The following is a 21190-nucleotide window of genomic DNA, read 5'->3' as shown; positions in this document are numbered from 1 at the left end:
TGCTACTGCTGCTGCTGCTGCTGCTGCTGCTGCTGTTGTTGTTGTTGTTGTTGATGGTGTTGTTGTTGTTGTTGATGGTGTTGTTGTTGTCGTTGTTGTTGTAGTTGTTATTGTTGTTGTTGTTGTTGTTGTTGTTGTTCTGGTTGTAGTTGTCGGTTGATGTTGCTGTTGATGGTGCGGCTACGGCGACGGCGAAGACGACATTGGCGTTATCCCTGAGATTCTTAGCCGATCGGCGATTATCGAGAGCGTTTCGGTGGGCGCGATTCGAATCGCGCCAAAAAGAAAGCCTCCCCGTTGGCTGGCTTCTGACTCGGCCTCGTTGTACCCCGTTGAACCTCGTCGATGAGACGGAGGAGAGCCTGGCAGGGGTGGCGCGATTACGACGGCGACGCTACTAGCGAGCTCGACTAGGAGCGAAAACGTATCGCGGCCGTGGCACGCGAAGAAGATGGTCGACTGGCCACAGCTACTACGAGGTGGTGGAGTAGCTGCCGGTGCGCGCCTGCAGGTAATGATGATAGAACGGAGGGAGCGTCTCCGGCGGCGAGGAAGCCGGATTGTTCGCCGAGTTTTGAGAAGTTATCGAAAGGCCCAACGGGGGAGGCCCGGGCGAACGCTAGTGAGCCGCCAACGAGTGCGCCGTCAGACCCTGAGGGCTGAGCATCGGCGGACTGTGGCTGTGGCCCATCGGCGATCCGTGAAGATGATCCTGCGGATGATATGCCTGGTGAAGACTAGGCTGACTCTGGTGTCCGGGCGGCACGCCCTCTATGATTCCGTCGCCGAGCGTGTTCGGCGGTGTCATCCTCTTCTCCTTTTGCCGTCGGTTACAGAACCACACCCTGACCACTTCTTTCTCCAGTTGAAGGCTGTCCGCGAGCGAGGTGATCTCCTGCGCGGACGGTTTCGGCTGTTTGTGGAAATGTTGCTCGAGCGCGCCCTTCACCGACACCTCGATCGACGTTCGCTTCTTTCGTTTCCTGCCCTGGGCGGCGATTTTGTCGATGCTCGTCGGCGAGCCGGTCGTCGAGTCCGCCTCCTCGAGCCACTTCTGCAGCAGCGGCTTCAACTTGCACATGTTCTTGAAGCTCAGCTGAAGAGCCTCGAACCTGCATATCGTCGTCTGCGAGAAGACGTTGCCGTAGAGAGTACCGAGCGCGAGACCGACGTCCGCCTGGGTGAAGCCCAGCTTGATGCGCCGCTGTTTGAACTGTCTGGCGAACGCCTCGAGGTCGTCCGAAGTCGGCGTGTCCTCTTCTCCGGCGCTCTGATCCCTGTCGTGCGGATGGCCGGGATGCATCGCGTGGCCGACCGGCGACCCGGGATCCCTCAAGTTCGGATGTAAACCGGCGGTCTGGTGATTGTGAAGCTGCGGATGGTGTTGATGCGGATGCGGATGCAGCATGCCGTTCATCGCTGCGTGGTACTGTTGAAGGGTAGTGGGCGAGGCCGCGCCACCGCTCGGATTGTAATGGGCCGACGGGACGACGGGCGCGTGCCAGGAATGCGGCGAGGCCATTCCGGGCGACTGGTGAGGACCGCCGCGATGCGGATGCATCGACTGGTCGTTGGCGGCCGCGGCGGCCGCTGCCGCGGTAGCGGCCGCTGCCGCGAGCGGCTTCACGTCGAGTCCAGCGGCGTTCGCCTGGTGCGGATGATGGTGCGGATGATGACTGGTGTGGTGCATGCCCATCGAGGCCGCCCAGTGATCGCTGCTCGGTTGCAGGCTCACCCAGGGATTCGCCGACGAGAGACTGGCCGTCGGATGCGACAATCCGTTCGGCGACGGCGACGATGTCACCTGATGATGGTGATGATGGTGGTGATGATGCTGCGGCGCCGGCATGTACTTCATCTCCCCGGCATCGGCGGCGCTACGAGGCGAGCCCGAGGAGTAGCCACCTACGGCGATGTTCATCCCGATCGCGGTACCCGAACCACCATCCAGCTCGGACGACACTGCGCTACTAATAGGCATGTACGTGGTAGCGGCCATCTACTTCCCCTCGTGTAGAGGTTTCGCCTCTCCTATCTTCTTCCTTCTTTCCTTTCTGTCTTCCCGATTTTTCCGTCGCCGTTCTTCCTTCCTGTCTTTCCCGTCCTTCCTGTTATCCTGTCGCCCGCCTTCGCTCGCTGTCAGCCTTCGGGCTGCCCTTACAGGGCACCCTTTCCTCCTTCCTTTTCTCTCGCTTCCGTCGACGTACCTCGTCGTTCTTTCTTCCCTCTGTTTCTCCTCTTTCTTCCGTTTTCACCCATGCAACTCGCGTTCCGTCGTTCCTGCTGCTGTCCCCGCCGTTCTTAGCTCACCAGCTCCACGGGTATCTGTCGCCGTAAGATTCGCCACGCCGCGATATCCTCCGTTCGCCGTTGACGTGCGGTACGATCGCGCAAAGTCTCGCGCAAAATCTCGCACAAATGCTCGTTGGACGTAGATGCTGGAACAGAACGCGGCACACAGATCGCGAATTCCTGCCTCGAGGCAAGATCGTTTCCTCTCGTCCGATTCGATCGACGATCACCTATCACACGCAGCTAGCGCACAGTCCATGGTTCGCGACTACGCACCAAATCCCGAATAACAGGCATCGTCGAACTCACGAACGATTCGTCCATAGTTTTCCGCGATATGGATACGCGCTCGAAACGATCGAGATCCGATGTTCGCGCGGACAATGTCGATCCGTCCGGGGAGGAACCCCGCGCAACGGAGACGTTGTTGCTTTCACCACCGTGTGCGAAGGCTCTCTGCACAGCTCCGCTCGGCGACTCTTCGTTCGCAACTGCACAAAACCGAAGAAAGGCACACCGTCGTGTCGCGTCGTGTCGTTCAGCGTCGCGTCCTTTCGTCGAGTACGTAGCGGTACTCCGACAGGCGACTCGAGGCGACACGCAGAAATATCACTCGCGTTGTGCTTGCGATCACTTGGGAACGCCGTGACGCGTTATCATCGCGATCGGTCGAACGACGGCGACTAAACGGCACGGACCGACGACACTCGCGACAGAAGTCGATGGGGCGATATACTCGCTCCGTGAACTCGCGGTGGCCCGTTGATTCGCGAAGACGGGAGGACGAGTGGTGTATGTCGCGAACGGAGCACGATCACGGTAGGAGAATTAAAGTCGATGCACGGCGCGGTGTCTTGGGTTGCGCGCGCGTGTGTTTTCCTCGCGCGATGTCTCTCTATCTGCGTCGGTGTGTGTGTGTGTGTGTGTGTGTGTGCGAGCGCGCGCGCGCCAGAGGAGAGACGACAACGGCTCGGAAAGATCTCGCTCGGGCTCTCTCATGCGTTATGCATGTCGTAGCTGAGAGCGACTGACTGCCTCGCCTCGCAGCTCGCTCGAGGTTCCCGAGGCTCCCGGAGCGCTCGGTGGAACCGAGTCATGCGCGCCACCGTCCTGCACATCCCCACCGAAGCCTGTCGCTCGCTCTACCATTGGCCCTGGTCGCAAGGTGGCCGTCGACGAACGTCACCGTCGGGCGGAACCTGAACCGACCGCGCCTCCGAGGCAGCCTACGCACCCCAGGCGCCACTGCTCTCACCCCGGCTCACCCCTCGCCCCTCCATCCATACTATCAGCCTTCCTACGACCAGCGCCGCCGTTGCCGCCGCCGCTGCCGCCGCCGCCGCTGCCGCCACCGCCGCCGCCGCCGAGTTTCAAGAGCCACCGCTCGACTACCTTCGCTAGCTGACGTTCACGCAGCAACCGCCGACGCCACCGCCGACGACACCGCCGACGCCGCTGCCGCTACACAACCGTTCAACATCTACCGACCTACGAGCACCGAACCGCCAGACTTTTCCTTTTCCAAGCGATTTAAAACCGTCTCTGCTCGCATTCTCCACGGCGAACTCTTCTTCTCTCGTTCGCTTTCTCCTTTCCTCTTTTCTTTCTTTCTTTCTTTCTTTCTTTCTTTCTTTCTTTCTTTCTTTCTTTCTTTCTACTTTCTTTTTTCTCCGCTTGCCGTCTCTGCGAACACGATTCGCCAAAGTCCAAGAACGAAACGCAACGAAACGCAACAGGTTCTAATTTCGATATCGATAGCACGGCGAACACCGTTTCCACTCGTCGTCGGAGTCTTGGGGCGACGGTGGAACCGCACGCACGAGCTCGTTTCTCGCGTTCGCGAAACACACGGTGCAACAGGTGCAGTGGACGAACGTCGGCAGCGATCGCTCTCACGACGGCACCTCTCCTTCTGGACGCGGTGTCCTCCTAGACGCGACGAGAAGCCGCACGTCTAACGAAATCGCGTCCGACGAAAACGCAACGTCGTACGCAACAGGTCCCCGGCGGACGGCGGCAGAGGGGCGTAATTAATTAGGGCCCCAAAGGGGCTGCGACGTATCGATAGAAACGTTGGGATAAAAAAAGGCTGTTTCGCCGGCTGCGAATCGACGGCGTACGTCGAGCGACCGTGCTACAGGGCGAAAGAGAGAAAGAGAGGGGGAAGGTGGTTTAGTACATTTAAATGAGAGCCACAGGTAGCAGCATTATGCGGTACGTGCCAGCCACCCCTCGGGAGGGGTGAGTTAGATGATCGTGTGCCCGAGATCCGCCTGTGTCGTACCGTTTCGACTACCCAGCTGGCTTCGCGCCTTCGCACCTGTGGCCCTGGTCGTACGAGGGCACCGAACGGACCTTTCTCCGGCTTTCGCCCTTTTCGTTTCACCTCGCCGATAGTTGGCACGCGGAACGAACGCGCGGATCGCCGCGCACAGGCTGTAACTCGCGTCCACCGTAAGCACGCACACGTCCTCGGGCTAACGGCGCGTCGTAATATCGACTGACATCGCGGAAGAGCGCGAGCGGCAACCACCGACACGCGGGGATGCCTGTCGTGATTCCCTCGCTAAGTATAGCCGAGCTCCTACCGAACCTAGGAATTTCGAGCGCACCACCGATGCCAATTATCCTCGGCTCTGTCATTTACGCGGCCCGTTATTATACGCCGCCGAGGCCTCTTTCGCTGGAATTACGAGCGTTTTAACGCAGGCCCGCCATTATCGCTTCTTTGCCAACTTTATTACACGCGCGATCGTTCCCGATTTTGTCCACCTTCTCGCGATTCCTCCTTCGTCCTGGCGTTCCGTCGCCACCTTCCGCCCCTCGCGTCCACCCTTTTCGAACCGACCGTCGGCCGCTGTTAATTCGATCTCGCGTACCACCGTTCCGGCAAATTGGATCGAACGCGGCCCCGAAATATTTGCTTAGGACCCGACGGAACGGGTAGCCAGCTAGCGCGAGCTACGTGGCTGCGTGACGCGAAGGGCGAAGCGAGGCGAACACTCCGCGAAACAGTCGATGCCCTTCCGCGGAGAAACAGAGACGCGGCAGGGGAACGGCCCGACCACGACTACGCGAAAACTCCACGCTACCCGAACGTTCGCTCGCATAATTTAGCCGCTCTTTTCCGACCCAACGACCCTAGGGAGCGTGCCCCGACTGCACCTTGTCCCGCACCGTCTCCGTCTCCGTGGGGTGCGAAAACATTCGTGAAAAACACCAGGACACGAAACGGTCCGCGTGTTTCGCGCCGATCCTGTGGCAAAGCCGATCCTGTCGACAAAATCGGTCCGTCGATCGTACGCTCGCGATCGAGCGCGATGAAATTTCACCGGCTCGCCGCACGATGGAAGGGGAAAAGAGCAAAGGTTCGTTTCTTACGTCGGAGAAGAAGAGCCGGATGGCCGATGACGCGAACAAAAAATCGTCCACGCGCGCACGCACGGTTCGGTGTTTCGCCGTGGAAAGATCGACGCGCCGCGCTGTGACGTTCTGCGAGCGAAGCGTCTACGAACGTGCGGTAGGTCGTAGGAATCGCGAAAACTGAACGGATACTCGACCAGCCCTGCGCGTGAACGGACGACCGTGTGTAACCGGCGTAATTTGGACGGCTCTATGCCTCGAACGAATATTTTAATATTTTAATATTTTAATACGAAATACGTCGACGGATTCTACGGTGCATCGCAGCGTCTCCTCGCGAGTCCAACGTCATCGTCGAGCTGTACCTCCGGCGACCGTCAACTGCGTGGTCCGCGAAGGGAAAGGAATCAAAGAGAGGGAAAACGTAGGACGATGAGCGAACGAGGAGAAAAGCAGGAATTTTTAGCGGCGATGAAACGCAAACGTCGCTGGAAAGGGAGGATGTGTTTCTTCGAAGAGAGAGGGTAGGGGATGGTGGGTGAGAAAAATCGTTCGATAGGTGGCAGCAGTGCACGGGCTTTTCGTTCGAAGAGGGTAGAAAAACGAGCCAGGGCAACCCCTTTGCGAGCACGTTTCCCGAAGAATCCACGAACACCAGGCGGTAACCGTGCTGCCATCGCGTGGTAGCGCGAGAAAGTACTTTTGCCGCGGCGACGAACCGACGGTAACGCAACGCGCGACGAACGCGGCGAACGTTTTCGTCGGAGATAATCGCACGCGCGATTCGAAGATCCGTCAGAACCTTCTTTCCGATCGTAACGACGTCCGCGTCCGTGACGGTACGGAGGAAAAGAAGATGGAAAAAATTCACGTAGGCTGCTCGTTTAAACGTCGGACGAGGTGGAAATCGATGGCACGCGCGTGGAACGATGCGACCAACGCGAGGAAATGTGTCAACGATAGAGGGGAGAGAAAGACAATGGTTTTACTTACAACCAGAGATTCGTGAGCCGAATTCCGATGATTCGAGCGACGATTCGTTCTCGAGGAATTCGGCAGACCGTTCGCGTCCTTCGATGTGGGGAACGCTGGTACGAAAACGCTGTCCCTCGTCGGTTCTCGCGGCGCAACCGAATTAAGATGAGATCGCGCCGATCTGACTTCCATCGAGCCAACTACCGTCGGCGATCGTCGACCGAGGCGCGGTTGACACCCGGCACGGAAACCGCGATTTTTCGTCCTACGTCGATTCCACTGACGGACGCGTTCGAGCTTGCACGCCAATCGCGATAACTCCGAGGACCGGCTGACGCGACGCGACTGTCGGCCACGTTACGAGATTTCGCTGCGACACCGGAGCGCGTCCTGTGAGAAACGCGAGTGCAACGACGCGATGGGAAATCGTCGGAAAGACAAGCGAAAGGACGACGCGCGATTCGACGTGGACGAGAAAGGATCTCGGCCAAGGGAGTCGGGACGAAAACGCGAAGCGTTGTTTCGTGCGAGGCGAGCCCGCGGGCTGGTTGCCCGGTTTCAGCCTCCTCGTCGCTCTACCGTCGCACGGCGGAACCGCAGGAAGGGCCGAAAGTTTCGCGAGATAACGATCGAAGCCTGAAATATGCACCACGCCAATTTGCCGATCAAAATTATTATTAAGAGGTACCTCTGGCGAAGGGGCCGGCGAGAGGTCGGGGAGATGGAACGCCCTACCACCGTCGCCGTCGTACCGAACTGGCGCGGCGGCTCCTTCTCCTTTTGCACCGTCGGCTCGTAATATTCGACGCGCGAAAATCGAAAAAACCGGACAGGCAACGCGATAAAAGGTAAATACGGCGGTATCGGACATCGCGCGACGTCGTCCCAGTCGGGTGCGGGCGGAAGAGCGAGACAGTCGCTAGAGTCTCGTCTTCTATCCGCGTATCCCTCGTCGAACGTATCGTAAACCTTGGAAGAAAGTCGAAAGGAGAAAAAAGGGGATGCAGCGAGGAAAGACGGATGCCCGCGGAAAGGGGAGAAACCAAGGAGCACCGAGGAAGAAGGGAGAGAAGAGGCGCGCGCGCGCTGTAAAGCGAAACAGAGACCGAGAGACTGCAGGCTAAGCCTGTAATCACGAGATTGCCAGGAGCTACTGCAGCTGATTGTTATCTTGTATCTACACCCACCACTTTATCGCCGGCCATCTTATTACCCTGGACATATTGACGTCACGCACGTACACGAAGGAGGATATCCTCCTACCTCGTTCCTCGCAACGCTCGTTCGTCGTACGTCCCTGTCGGGGGTGAAACGGCAAACGGCCTCGCGTTCGATTCGAAACCCGCTGGCCGACGGCCATCGGGCATCCGTGGTCGCGCGCGTTCATCCCTCCTGGATACGGCGACCAGTTCTGCCCATCGGTTATCCTTAGTCGCGATATCGTTGAACCTGTCGTCGGTGATAACGCGCGCGCGCGCGCGCGCTAGCATACACTCGCCCCGGTATATTACGCTCGGCTAATTGAACGATTTATCGAGACGAGGCGGCGAACCTCGTCTTTTCCCACCCCTTGGCCGCGTACCTATGAGCACGCTCGATCCACGGAACGTCCTTGATCGCGTGGAAAAAGAAGGACGATCGCGATCGCGGCGACTAAAATCGTAGCCGTTGCAACGATAAATTGAACGATCGCGAGTCGTCGTTATCGTTCGATCCTTTGGCCAAAGTTTATCGCCGTCCGATTAGCCGCTCTGCTTCTACGAGATTTTCTTGCGGTCGTCGGGCTCGTCGTCGTGGCGCGACGGAAAATACGAAGGACGAACGCGAAGAACGAAGGAGTTGGCGTTACGCATCCCCTAGGCATCGGCGTTCCAGCGTGAACGCGTACGCGTGTATTCTGGCGTCGAATCGTACACGACGCAACACGTTCGATCGACTATTCCACGCGAAGGGATACGGACGCCGAGAAGTGGAAGAAACGCTGCGAGCGTTTCCAACGATCGACGTTTCGATCGAGTAATCTCGAGGCATTAATCGATCGTGAGTTACGTCGTGCTTTTAAATTAATCCGCCGATGTTCTCGTTGCAATTTTTTTTCCACGCCGAACACGCGAGAGAAGGCGATCCCGAACGGACAGAAAAACGCAAAGAGCGAACAAAGTCGGAGCACCGGTGCGCCTTCGCCTTCGCCTTCGCTCTCGCCGTCAACCACGTATTTACGACGGCATGGCCGCGGGTACGAGTTGGCTGCGAGCCACACACCACACAGAGAGGTATACGGAGGCCAATCGTAGATCGAACCGAACCAGTACGCGTGCATTACACGTTAATAACGTTGATCGTCCGGTGGACTTCCGCGAGTCGACCGGTCGTTTTACGTACCGCGTTACGCGTTAAGCTGCGCCCGCGAGATACGAATGGATGGCAAAAACGATTAGATTCTAATCCGTCTAGCCGACTGGCTGTATCTCGCTATGCGTGTTCCAACGATCGCCCGTCAAGTTAGTTTTTCCAAGTACGGTCCGCGAGACCACGGACCCGATGATTCAGATACCATCTTGTTGGATAAACGACGCACCGTCGTCTCCTCCCTTGCCGTACGCTCGCGTTACCTTCGATCGTCGCGTCGTACCAACTTCCAGCCGCGTTCGCATCCCGTAGCCGCGAAAACCAGCTAGCTGGAAGAACTCCTAGGACGCGATCGACGCTATCGGCAGGCGGTTACCGCGCGAAAGAAGGCAGCAACGACGTGGCTACACGAGCCGTGACTCTCGTAGGATCGTGCGTGCATCGCGTAGGTGGACAGGGGACAAAGCGAGCGTACACGACACACCATGAGAACGCAATCCTACGATGAGAATACGAAATCGCGGCCAAGCACACACGATTAAACGGTTCGAGCTTAATCGGGTCGACCGTACGCCTGATCGAATATCGCCGATTTCGTGACTAGTCCGAGCGGCGGAGGGGAGCAACGAGCGACGAGAGGAGAAAACGAGATTTCTGGCAAAGCGTAGAGGGTCGGTGGCTGACGGATGAGAAAGAAGCGAAGAGAAAGAGTCGGAGAGAAGAAGCGGCGAATGGCCGAGAGACGAGGGCGGAAAGAAGGAATTCACGAACTACAAAATGCAATTATCGGCATTTGTCCGCGGGGTATCACGATCCGTCGAGGCTGTACCTGCCTTCGAGTGGGTGGCGAAGCTTCTGTACCGGGTGTGTAATCTATCGTCGACGAAACCCGTGATTTCCTATCTGGCTGCGTATCGAGTTTACCTGGGTGTCGCGACGCGTTCCTCGCCACTCCGATAACCTCGCAACCGTGAAACTTTGTCGCGCTTGCCGGCAGGAACCGGCGGGTACTCCGACTACGACGACGAAACGAGTCGGAGAACCGTTTTAGCCGAGTCTCGAGTGGACGCTGGTTCGCGTCTCCGAATCGAACGAATCGTCGATTACCAGTTTCCGTTAGATAGCCGAGGTTAACGACGCGACGACCAGATCGAAGCTCGTTTCATTCGTGAAAAAACGAAAGAAAGCCAGCCAACGAGTTTCGGTCGATTACCTTCGAGTAACGAGCCGCTTCTCCTCTAATCGTAATCGTGCGACGATTCCCTGTTGCGAAATCCTCTTAATAACCTGCCTTGGTGCTCACGACGGCCGATCGTGCCACTGAAACCGCCAACGACGACAACTCGATTTTAAATTGCGAGTGCGCTGGCCAGGTAGAGACCGAGAATTAACCCGGCCGACTACCACCTAATAGGAACTAATTCGAGACGAATCACCTGACGAGAATTATGGCGGCGAAAGAATTTAGGATTAATAATTTAGCACGTCGCGAGCTGCATGCCGAGCGGTTCGCTCTTCTCTATACACGGTGCGGCGTCCGAACTCGTTCGCGCGAACCACCGTCGCGTCGTGTCGTCGACTCCAGAAACGATCTGTTAATCGGACGTTTCTCGTCCGATGGAACAGCGTGAAATCTTTCGAAAGAATCGCGCAACAGGTACCGACGGGACAACTTCGATCGAGTCTTTTTCGCTTTCCAGTCGATCGTCTCTGTCCGACGATCCGACGAGAAAGAAGGCGAAATAGGCGTTACGAACTGCTGTGAAAGACTGGAAAACGGTAAACGAAACGGTATAGTTATTTCTCGTGCGCTTCGCCATCGGAATACTCTTGCGAGAGAATTCGACGAAGGGAACGCGTTAACGAGATTTTTCGACGCGAGACACCCCGTATAGGAGGAGCAACTTAGGTACGAAGCCCGGTAGCCCAGGGCCATAAGGTCGGCCCACCTCTACACCCTCACCTACACGCATTCAACGGCAATGGAAAACGAACAGGAGGAGAAGACGACGACGAGCAGCGGTAGAAGAGAGAGAGAGAGAGAGAGAGAAGGACCGAGACGAAGCCGAAGAAGGAAAGGGCGAAAAACGGACAAGAAGCGATGGCAGAAGAACAAGGGAAGAAGGAACACGGACAACCACGCGGAAAAGAGAGGAAGAGGGAAGCCGAGAGATCGAGCACATGCGACTCTGCAACTTACACACGCTCTATACTTTGGGTCTACGTGGTATCTGTATCTCAATTCTGACGCCACACGAAGAGGTGACCGCGAGAGGAAAAGGGACGGACGAAAGGCTAAAGGAGAAGAGGAGGAGGAGGAAGAAGAAGAAGAAGAAGAAGAAGAAGAAGAAGAAGAAGAAATCGCTCGGTAGGCAGAAGAAGAGAGGGACAGAAAGACCGAGCGGGTCCCTGCGTTGTGTCGGAGCTGACTCCGTAATTTTCTAATTATATACTCCAAAATAATTGGTTATTATCCCCCTGGCGCACGCGGCTGTGTGTGTATGCGATGCTGTGCCGGATCGCGGATCCACGTAGCTCGAGCCTAAAGGGAATCACGAGCTCGCCACCACGGATCTCTTTCTCTTCTTCTTCTTCTTCTTCTCCTTTTTCTGCTCCTTCTTCTTATCCCCCTTCTTCTTCTTCTTCTTGGCGTTTGAATTTCTTTTCTAACTTTTCTTTCTCGCTTTTCGATGCGTGTTCTATCGATCGACGAACGACTTTGCTTCCTATTTTCCTTTCTCTACCTCCCGTTGGTGGAAACGCGGCGTCGTCTCGCGTCACGAGGATAAAAATCAAAGCGGGCTGATTCGCTACGCGAGACCGTTTCCAAGGCAGTGCGCGATTAATCTCTCGAACTCAGCGAGAATTTCGAAGCTACTCCGGAGGAGGTAGAAGGCGTCATCCCGGATGCAGGGGACGAAGGGAAGAGCGGTCCTCGACGATAAATTAGCGTCGAATTCATGAGTTTTCGTCGGTAGCAACGGTAGTCGTTCGAGGACAAAACGATAGTCATCTCCTTTCACGAAGGGTCGAAAAGATTCACGAGTAAGCGGTGCTTCACCCTAATTTGCCGGGGCATAGGCCGGGCATGCGAGCCGGGCTAGGGTATTAATAAAAACGCTGAAAAATAGCTCGCGCAATATCTGGAATCGGTTTTTCCGTTATCGATATTTCCTCCCGCGATTCGTTCACCGCGATACGCGCCACAGCCCCGAGACATTCCGCTCGTGGTTGCTGCGCCTGCTGCCATCGCTTAGTTAAATATGCGTCGATGCGACCGTGTCGATGGTTCCCTCGAGCAGCCTGCTCGAATCCCAGAGATCCGACGTTTACAAGCCGATCAAACGCGTAGTTTATCGTGGAGCCGACGAGACGACGATGTTTCAGCTTGTACAAATTTCAACTCGTGCTGACTCTGATTTCCTGCTGGTCAAGGCCGGGAAGAACGTTTCTCCGGGAACGAGCCGCTTCGTCGTTTAACGTTCTTCCTCTAACGCGACGAACGCCCGCTGTCCTCTCTCTTTTTTTTTTTTTTTTTCTTTTTCCTACTTTCCGTCCGAGAATAGTCGCGCGATTTCCAGCACCGAAGCGAATCGAACAGCTCGCGAGAGACACGGAGCGTGTATCGACGTTGGAAAAAATCGACCGATCGAGGAATCTCGGTGTATAAAAACGCAGGCGATAGGAAGTCGAACAGACCGATAGACCGTACGATATTCACGAAGAATGCGAAAGAAACGGAAATCTCGAACCGTCTCCGAACCTCTCTCGTCTCGTCCTGTCCAGCGATATTTTACCTTTGACGAGACAGGCCGCGCAAGGATCGGTGAAAGCGACGCGACACAGAAACGGGTCGTTAGTTTCGAACCGACGACATTATAGTTAGCATTAGCGCGCATTTGTTTACGCGTATCGTCTCGATCGTACGATAGATCGAGCGAGTCTTGGGCAGATTCGTTCAGGCAGCCGGCTCTAAATGGAAAAATTATACCCGTTCGAAGCTCGTCCCTTGAAATTCATGAACATCCAGAGAGATTCCGATCTTTTGTACCAACGCCTGCTTGTCTCGTTCTATCCCCGTCCGAAGAGACCCCGTCATCGGAGAATTCGCCATCCGACGCGATATCGTTTCTCGCGTGATTCGCGAGATTCGCGGCGATCGATCGAGAGAACGCGAAAAATAAAAGGCGAACAGCAGCGACGACGGCGATAGCGTCTCGCTGGCATGCGAGCGGGAGAGCGAAAAACAACGAAGCGTAATTTCGGCGCGCTCGAGAGGGCGAAATAAGTGACGGGAGAGGAAAAGAGAGGGAACGAGAGGGATAGGGAGGAAAGGGGTGAAAACCTCGGGTACGGTCGCGGAGGCACGGAGCCGTGGCCGATGGGTGGAAATCAAAAGGGCCGTCTGCCGGTGTCGACGGGGTTGATGCATATGGAAGCAGGAAGGCTCTCGTCAAAAGGTCGTCGAGTCGTTGGTCGTTCGAGTGTCGAAAGGTTATCTCCGTCGCGGACGCGGACACGGCTGTGTCGGACATCGAGGTCGCCCCTTTCCTAGAGACACGAAATGAAATTCAATCTTTGACTACGACAGATTTGCATACTTTCCCTGGTTCGGAAGCGCCGGCGACTGTCAACGCATAAACACGGCATTACCATAAAGGGGATCCATATCCCAGGCGAGAACGCCGATTTTTCGGGACGAACCGGTACGCTGGCATGGTCAACCGTCGACCGAGTGCCGGCAATCTATTTCTCGGACAGCCGTCGACCGATCGATCCGCGTTTCGAAGCTTCCCTTCCAATGAATTTTCATTCGTCGATCTCTCGATCGATACACAACAGGGCCAGCTCGCAGCCAAGCACCGCTCTTCGCGCTTCTCTTCTGGCGTCCATGATTTTTTATCGCGGCCTCGCTCTCTAAATACCGTGGGCAACGTACGAATCGTTTCGATCGACGCGCATTCTTCGAATCTTTGGAAATCGACGAACCACCGTGTAACGTGTTTCACGATGGTTCGACGTCCGAACACGACTGCGAAGCATCCCGAAGGAGAAGACGGTATCGGGGGATCCTGGGGATCGAATCGAAGATCAACGAGGAGACTCGCGAAACGGGAAGACGGGAGCAGAGGCGAGCGGAGCCAGGAAGAGAGGCGAGAAGAGACGAGAATCGAAGGAAACGACGGAGAAGCGGAGGAGAAAGAAGATAGGGCACCGAGAAGAGAAAAAGAACGGAATCGTGGGGTCGTCGTTCCTGCGGATGATGAAGTGGCCCTCTTGTTATCCCTAAATACCACGCGCGGCTCATGAGCAAACACCGACCGCAGTGAGACTGCCCGCCGGTTAACACCGCCGGTCCCTATGGGGCCCCATAAGACCCGCGCCTTAGGGGGGCCGGAGCCCCCACTGGCTTCTAGCACCCTTGTTCAACCCATTATAAACAAGGCCTGTCCGGACCCCAATGCATTATCCCGATATTCCTGGTTCAGCGTCGGATTCGGGACTCGCGCCACTCCTATCCTCCCCCTCGTTTCTGTCTTTCCGTTTCCACCTCTTCTCCTAACCGAATATCTCTGATATCATCGTGCGACCGATGCGAGAACCTCGTCTGCTCTCCGCGAACGGCTGAAATCGATCGCTGTGAAATCTCGCGACGCGCCTTGTCCCGACATCCCGCCAGAACGTTGATTAAATAGCGTACTAATTAAATAATTTATTATCGGCCGGCTGCACACCCACGCCCAGCTGATAAACGACGGCCCATTCCTCGTGACGGGCCCGGAATGCTGACGAATCCAAATAGGAGTTTCTTCTTGGGCGTCGCGATCGTTCAACGGAGAAAAAAAAAAAAAAAATCATCGACCGTAAAATTAATGCTCAGCCAACGGTCCACGTCGAACGTGCCACAGTGCCGGGGCATGCGCTCCTTTCTTCCAAGAGAACCGCGAGAACGTTTAATCGAATCGCGTCGTACGACGCAAACAATATTTCGTTCTTCCTCTATTCTTCGATCTGTTCCGGCGCTCATCCTGCCTTACGCTTATCGGCCAGATGCTCTTAAAAATGTCACCGCGGCTCTATTATTGCCACGTCGAAGCGGTTAACCAGCTTCGAAGAAACGCTCCGAGCGACACGTCGCAAGAGAATGGTACGATCGGTACAAAGGTATCCGCGAACAGATGTCTCCCCCGTACTTCTAAAGTCTATTTAAATCTTTCTTTCAAGATTTTAAATCTTTTTAGAGAGAGAGAGAGAGAGAGAGAGAGAGAGAGAGGATGATGGTCCTTGGACGCGAAGACACCGCCGTGGAAACAACGATCGTTGGCGAACGATCCCGGTAACCGTCGCGCAAAAGCTGTGTCGCTTAACGAACGGATGAATTAACAGTTAGGGTGAAACGACGAGCAGAGACGACTCCGGATTGAATCGTTTCCGGTTGACGCGTGTTACATCCCCGTCGTATTACCGAGTCATTACTCGTCTACGGACGACTCCATACCCCGGAATACTCACCCCAATCATCGATGGAAATACCCCATATGGGAGATCCATACAGGGGTTCGCAGTGACCCTTCGTTTCGTGTTTCTTGCGCAACCGAGTTTTTTTCGCGTGATACGCGATTCCAGAAAGATCGACGACCATTTGCGTCTTACGAAGAAGAGGCGATCGAACGAGGATCGATCGCGTCGCGTCGTATTTTTTTCGCGATACACGCGGCGCAACCAAAGTATACACTTAGACGGTCGTTACGTGGCACGGTCGATGCCAGAGCACGATGGGTCGCGGAATTCCGCGCCATGAAAACAACCTAACCCCCTCGGCCTGAATGGGCTAGGCCGGATCAGAACGAATCATTAGAACCGTTGCGACACAATAGAAGAGCCACGTGGATCCACAGGAAGTTTAGCGTGGAGGATCGACCCCCGGTTTCCACCCGCCCTTCTTTCTTCTCTTCCTTCGAACGGTCGTAATGCGCGCACACGCAAACACAGAACTCGAGGATAGCGGGCCCGGAACGAAAGAGAAATCGCGCGGCGTAATTTACGATTCGTCGTTCCATCTCGATGGTTCGTGCATCCGCCCTCGAAAAACGGCGGCCGCCGTTCGCCGTTCCTTTCTCCGCGAGCGTACACCGAATCGCGCCAAGTGCAATTTCATCCTGCATCGACGAAAGTCGGAACAGGCTACGGATCCGTGCGAAAGAAAACGCGCGACACGCGTACGATCGTTTCGCGTAATCTAACGACGGACCGGGCCCTGTCTCGCCTGCGAGAAACAGTCGAGCCACGTATTTGGAAAATATTTTCCCTATCCCTACGGAGGATCGGCGTTTGGCAAGCGATCGCCGTTCTCGAGCGTGGCGCGACTCGTTCGGTATCGGTTGAACAAAAACGCCACACGAAGAACCTGGTCGACAATGATCGACGGAAAGCGATCCTCGGAGTTGTATTGTAGCCGAGAGACCCCGGAGCTCGAGGGACAAATTTCACCCCTAAACACGCAAATAAAGGATAAAGGCCGGCAAATTAGCCGAGTGAAAGCGGCATAAATCAAAATATTAGAAAACAGCGGCGAGGATGGCAGAGTCGAGGCGGATGAAGGATTTATGGGGTTGGTCCGGTATATGGCGCGTATGGTTGGCGGAAAACTCAGGGCGTTCCCTGTCGTCTCGTCCCTTCGCACTGCCTCCGTCTCGTCGCTTTTTCTTTCTCTCGATCCGACGCGGATCACAGCGACTTTTGTTTAAAACATGATCTATCGCTTAAATAGCTAAAGCGGAGAATTTATGGGCCTCGGCTGCTGTCTCGGCCACGAAGACGATGCCGCGAAAAGACGAGAGACGCGATGGACGCGAGGGTGGTACGCAACAGCATCGTCCCATTCACGCAGATGAACCACTCTCTCACGGCTTTCTATTTCCTATTTTCCAACCGATCGCTCGTCCAACTACCCCCTTTCCATTCGTGTCCGCTCCCCCATCGAAATTTGACGCGTTCTTTTCATCTCCAGGGATACTCGTTCTCTTTTATCGTTTCGACACACTTTCTAAGATTCCCGCGCGGGGAGACTCGATCCCGCTGTTCTACCGCGCGACAACCTAACGCCTTCTTGTAAATCCGATAACAAGAATTCGTAAAGCGTACGTACACGCGATACGCGTTCGTCGTGCCGCACACTGGATCGTCGAGTTTCTTCTCTCCGTGACTGACGACGGATCGAATCTGTTCGACTCGTATTCGACTCGTATTCGACTCGTATTCGACTCCGAGTATTCGCTCGAACGGGTATCCGCCGGATTTCGTCGACGAACGCGTCGATAGATCGCCTCTGGATCGTCTAGCGGATCGAATCGACGGAAATCTGATCCGCCCGTACCGTGAACTTGCGAAATAACAATTGGCGATACGGAAAAGAGACGCGTATCTCGGAAGGTGACGAGAGCGGAAAGCAAGAAACGAAAACACGACTCGGCGGTGACGGCTTTCGACGTCCTTCGGACGCATGCGTTAAGTCGTATCCTTACGTAAAAGTAACAGCGGCGATACGGAGCGGCATAACCGATAAGCCCGTGGCACGCATTTCGATACCTACTAATACGCGATCAAATGGCTGAATAATGGATGTATTTCGGCGTTATCTATGTAGCGGCGGTAGCCATCGACGCGGGATATCGAACAGCGAGTCGATATCCCTGGAGCGACGTGATTCAGATAACGAGAGGTCTCGCCAGACCGACAGGAAAAGCAAAGGGCGTGAGACGTTCAGAAGTAAAATCACAGCCAACGTCTTCGTTAATGCATTTATGTATCTCCGGCGATCGAAACGATATCGGTCCTTCTTTGCTTTTCATTTTTCGGTCTCCGTGTTGGTCGTCGCGACCGTTACCGATGCTCGATCGAAAAATCGCGGCCGTCCCTGCCGACGACACGATGCGACGCGACGTCCGTCCATCGTCCGCAGTGTCGTGCTCGTTTCCTTGTCTCCCCTCCGCCCCGTCTCAAACTCGCTCTCTTCGATATATTCACGGACGAACACGCCCGTCCGGTCGTTCAAATATTTCTCCGTCCATCGATTTACATCGCGTATTCGGTCGTTCGGTCACCACGATTCCCCGAGATCTTTCACGAGATCGATCGTTGCGTCGATCGCGATACGGCCGATCGACGGATCGTTCCATTCCACTTATAACAGATCATAGTTTCTCTCGCGTTTCTCGTTCGTCTTAGCGTCGTCCGTTTATCGATTTGGTAGCGGTCGTGAGAGACGAAGAAACGAGAGAACACGTGTCTAGCTACGTTCGAAACAGCGTCAACGAATCGTCCGAGACTCGGTCCTTCTACCAGCGACGAACCAGTCTCGGACAGATAAGAATTATCGATGAAGGCGAGAACAGGGAAGAGGAAAACGCAAGCAGATCTCTAACTGTTTCGCGTTCGTGACCACGCACGTTTTTTCACCTTTCCTCTCCAAGCGAAACTCCATTTTTCACGGGCTACGTGCAGACCGAGGGTCGCTCTTTGTTTTACCTGATCTCGAACTGAAAACCGACCAGGCAAATCTTACGACCGGTAACAGCAACAGCAGCAGAAGCAGCAGCAGCGGCAACAACAGGTTGACCGGTGGCAGGTTGCGCCGTTGCTTTCCGGTACCAGGAACTGGTGCGGAACGACTATTCAGGGTGTTTTTTTTTTTTTTTTCCTCCGGAAGATTATCTGATCCTTGCTCTCATCGCCGAAAGAACAAAATGCGACGCGACCTATCTGCGCACGATCGCGAACCTGCTACATGATCTACGCGCTGCTCTCGTTATCTCGCGGCGATCGAGGATACTTACTCGCCCCGAAAAACGAACGAACGCCCTTTCGATCCTTTCCGAGATCTTGCGGCCTTTCTTCCACGCTTCCATCAACTGCGCAACGTAACGCCACGAATAAATGTTTACTACGAGACCCGTTGTTCTACAAGCTGTACGGTCGCGTTAATCGATCCGGAACGCTCCGCCGAGGCTCTTGCGGTTTTTTAACGCACCCCCGTTATCGCTTTCCCCCCGTCCCGTTGCGTCCAGTTCCTTCGATCGAGCGTTCGCCATTCGTTTGCCAAACGCTAGGTTCGCCGTTGTAGATAGAAACGCGACGTCGTCGTTCGTCGCGTTTCGGAGCGGAAAAATTGCGACGCGCGGCGCGAAAGTCTCGCAACGTTCTCCGCGCGCGTCTCCGGCGTTCCTTTCATTACGATCGAGAAGACGTCTAGACGAAATTTTCAAACTTTCCAAGTATTTTCATCGCAAGTGGATTTTCCAAGGAATAGACCGGTTCGAGGGGAAGCCGAGTTCCATTCTCGCGGAAAATTCTCCAGGAATTTATCCTGCCGCTGCAAAGTCCATCGATCGCGTGATTTCGATGAAATAAAACTGTTCGAAGAACGTATCAGCCGTTCGAAAGACGTTCCATCTATCGTCTAATGGTATTTTACGAAACGGTCGAATCCCGAGCGGTTCGAACGAAATATTGGACAAAGTACTGGAAGAGTGGGACGACCGCACCGCAGGTAAACCAACTAAACGTCGAAACATGGTTCTATCGATAGCGGCGTACCGTCGAAAGGTCGAACGCACGATCGATTTAGGGCGCGGTGGAACCGTGAAACGAGCGGGTGGAGCGATTCCACGGAAATAAAGTTGCTGAGTGGAAAGGAAGATACAGGGTAGAAGGTAGGAGGGCTCGGGGACCGAGAGAGAAAAGAGAAAAAGGGAGCCACCGCTGTCAGAGCGGGAGACCCAACAAGTTCAGGTAGATGCTAATAGGAACCCATTGTTTTTTCTCTGTTTTCCTCGGACTGCATTGTTCTTGCAACGGGTCCAGCTCTGCTCATCAGTTAACATTGTCCGTACATTAGATCGGCCTTGTTCCAAATTCGAGTTGCGGTCGCGCGACCTCCTCTATCTGCGAAGAATGCAACGTTTCGATCCTGCGCGCACACACACGCACGCACACACACACACACACATACGCACTGTCTTCTCGGTAAGCGGAAGAAGAACAGAAGAGAACAGAAGGAGAATAGAGAGGAGAAGGAAAGAGAATGGAAATGGAGACAAAGGTGGCGAGCAGGCGAGAAGCTGCTGCCTCGACTGGTGTAAACGAGCCTCTCGGGTGGCGGACGCGTCCAGGGCGACGCAACGCTTGCCAGTTACGAGATACTTTCCTGTTTAGCCTCCCTTTATCCTTGTTGTTTGGTCGACCGAACGATCGACGGGTCGCGTAAAACAAACAAGGGTTCCTTTTCACCGAAACGAGCGATCCTGCATAAAATATCTTCAAGCGTCGTCAAACATCTCCAACGACTAATTATCGAGAAATTTCGTAGGAGCTGATATTTGCTCCGCGTTAATCCTAAAAGTCAAGTTATTTCGAGTAGTTGGCAGGATGATACGAGGTTCTCGTCGAATAACAGTTCCTGGCCGGTATGTTTCCCAATTATCGTCGAGATCGACGCGCTATGTCTAGGAGATTCGTACGAAACTGACGATGAAGACAAAGTAGCGACCTTCGAGACTGGACGGAGCCTCGGGATTAACCGCAAAGGGTGTCTTTAGAGGAGCAACGCGAACATACATACCCTTGGCAAATGAACAAGAGGAGGTGCCGATATCTCGAGCGTAATTTATCACCGAGCACAGACCGAGCAGAGAAGATGGACTAGGAAAGTTGGCGGGATGGGGCCAGGCATGGGGGCCCGGTCGTGGAACGCGAAATAGCGAAGAGACGCCGAGAGAATCGAGCGAGTTGCTCGGACCCAGCCCTCATTACCACGCCCCTAGACTTCCTAGTCATTATCTGGTTGTTCCAATAGCGAGATCAAATTTCATCACGGATTCCAGAACGGACATTCCACTGCGATAATTGGTCTTCCCTACGACCATCCGTCCGCGCCGGTTGCGGCACGATCTTTCCTTCGAACGGCTCTTCCATTTTTACGTTTTTCCCGTCGAATACATTTATCCGGTGAAAGATTCGCGACTCGATCGATAATCGACGCGATAGCACGCGATGCGAAGCGGTAATCGCAACGATTTCTAGGGGAGTGCGAAAACGCCAAGATCCGCGAACTGACCTCGCTGACGGACGACAGGGATGAGACTGGAGTAATCTTTTTCAAAGGATCGGGCAAGCGAAAAGCGAAGGAGTACCAGCGCGAGCCGCGAAGACA

The 21190-nt window shown here is 55.0% G+C and overlaps 2 protein-coding genes across 2 annotated transcripts; both read right to left on the bottom strand.

Moving 5' to 3' along the window:
- Positions 1-46: 46 nt before the first annotated feature.
- On the bottom strand, positions 47-394 carry LOC117234633 (putative uncharacterized protein DDB_G0283051; the record flags this gene model as incomplete). The annotated part of the gene is made up of 1 exon (XM_033496027.1): positions 47-394. A coding segment is annotated over one exon (348 nt), but the record flags the coding sequence as incomplete, so codon positions are not given.
- LOC117234414 (POU domain protein CF1A) lies at positions 393-2381 on the bottom strand. Its single transcript, XM_033495577.1, has one exon. The coding sequence runs from the start codon at positions 1997-1999 to the stop codon at positions 620-622; it is 1380 nt and encodes a 459-aa protein (XP_033351468.1). The 5' UTR covers positions 2000-2381; the 3' UTR covers positions 393-619.
- Positions 2382-21190: the final 18809 nt, after the last annotated feature.

Source organism: Bombus vosnesenskii, unplaced genomic scaffold (assembly GCF_011952255.1).
Source record: "Bombus vosnesenskii isolate JDL3184/JDL3185 unplaced genomic scaffold, Bvos_JDL3184-5_v1.1 scf7180000013305, whole genome shotgun sequence".
In the NCBI taxonomy this organism is placed as follows: domain Eukaryota; kingdom Metazoa; phylum Arthropoda; class Insecta; order Hymenoptera; family Apidae; genus Bombus; species Bombus vosnesenskii.
The sequence above is the reverse complement of the archived record's forward strand: the minus strand, read 5'-3'. Positions and strand labels throughout refer to the sequence as shown.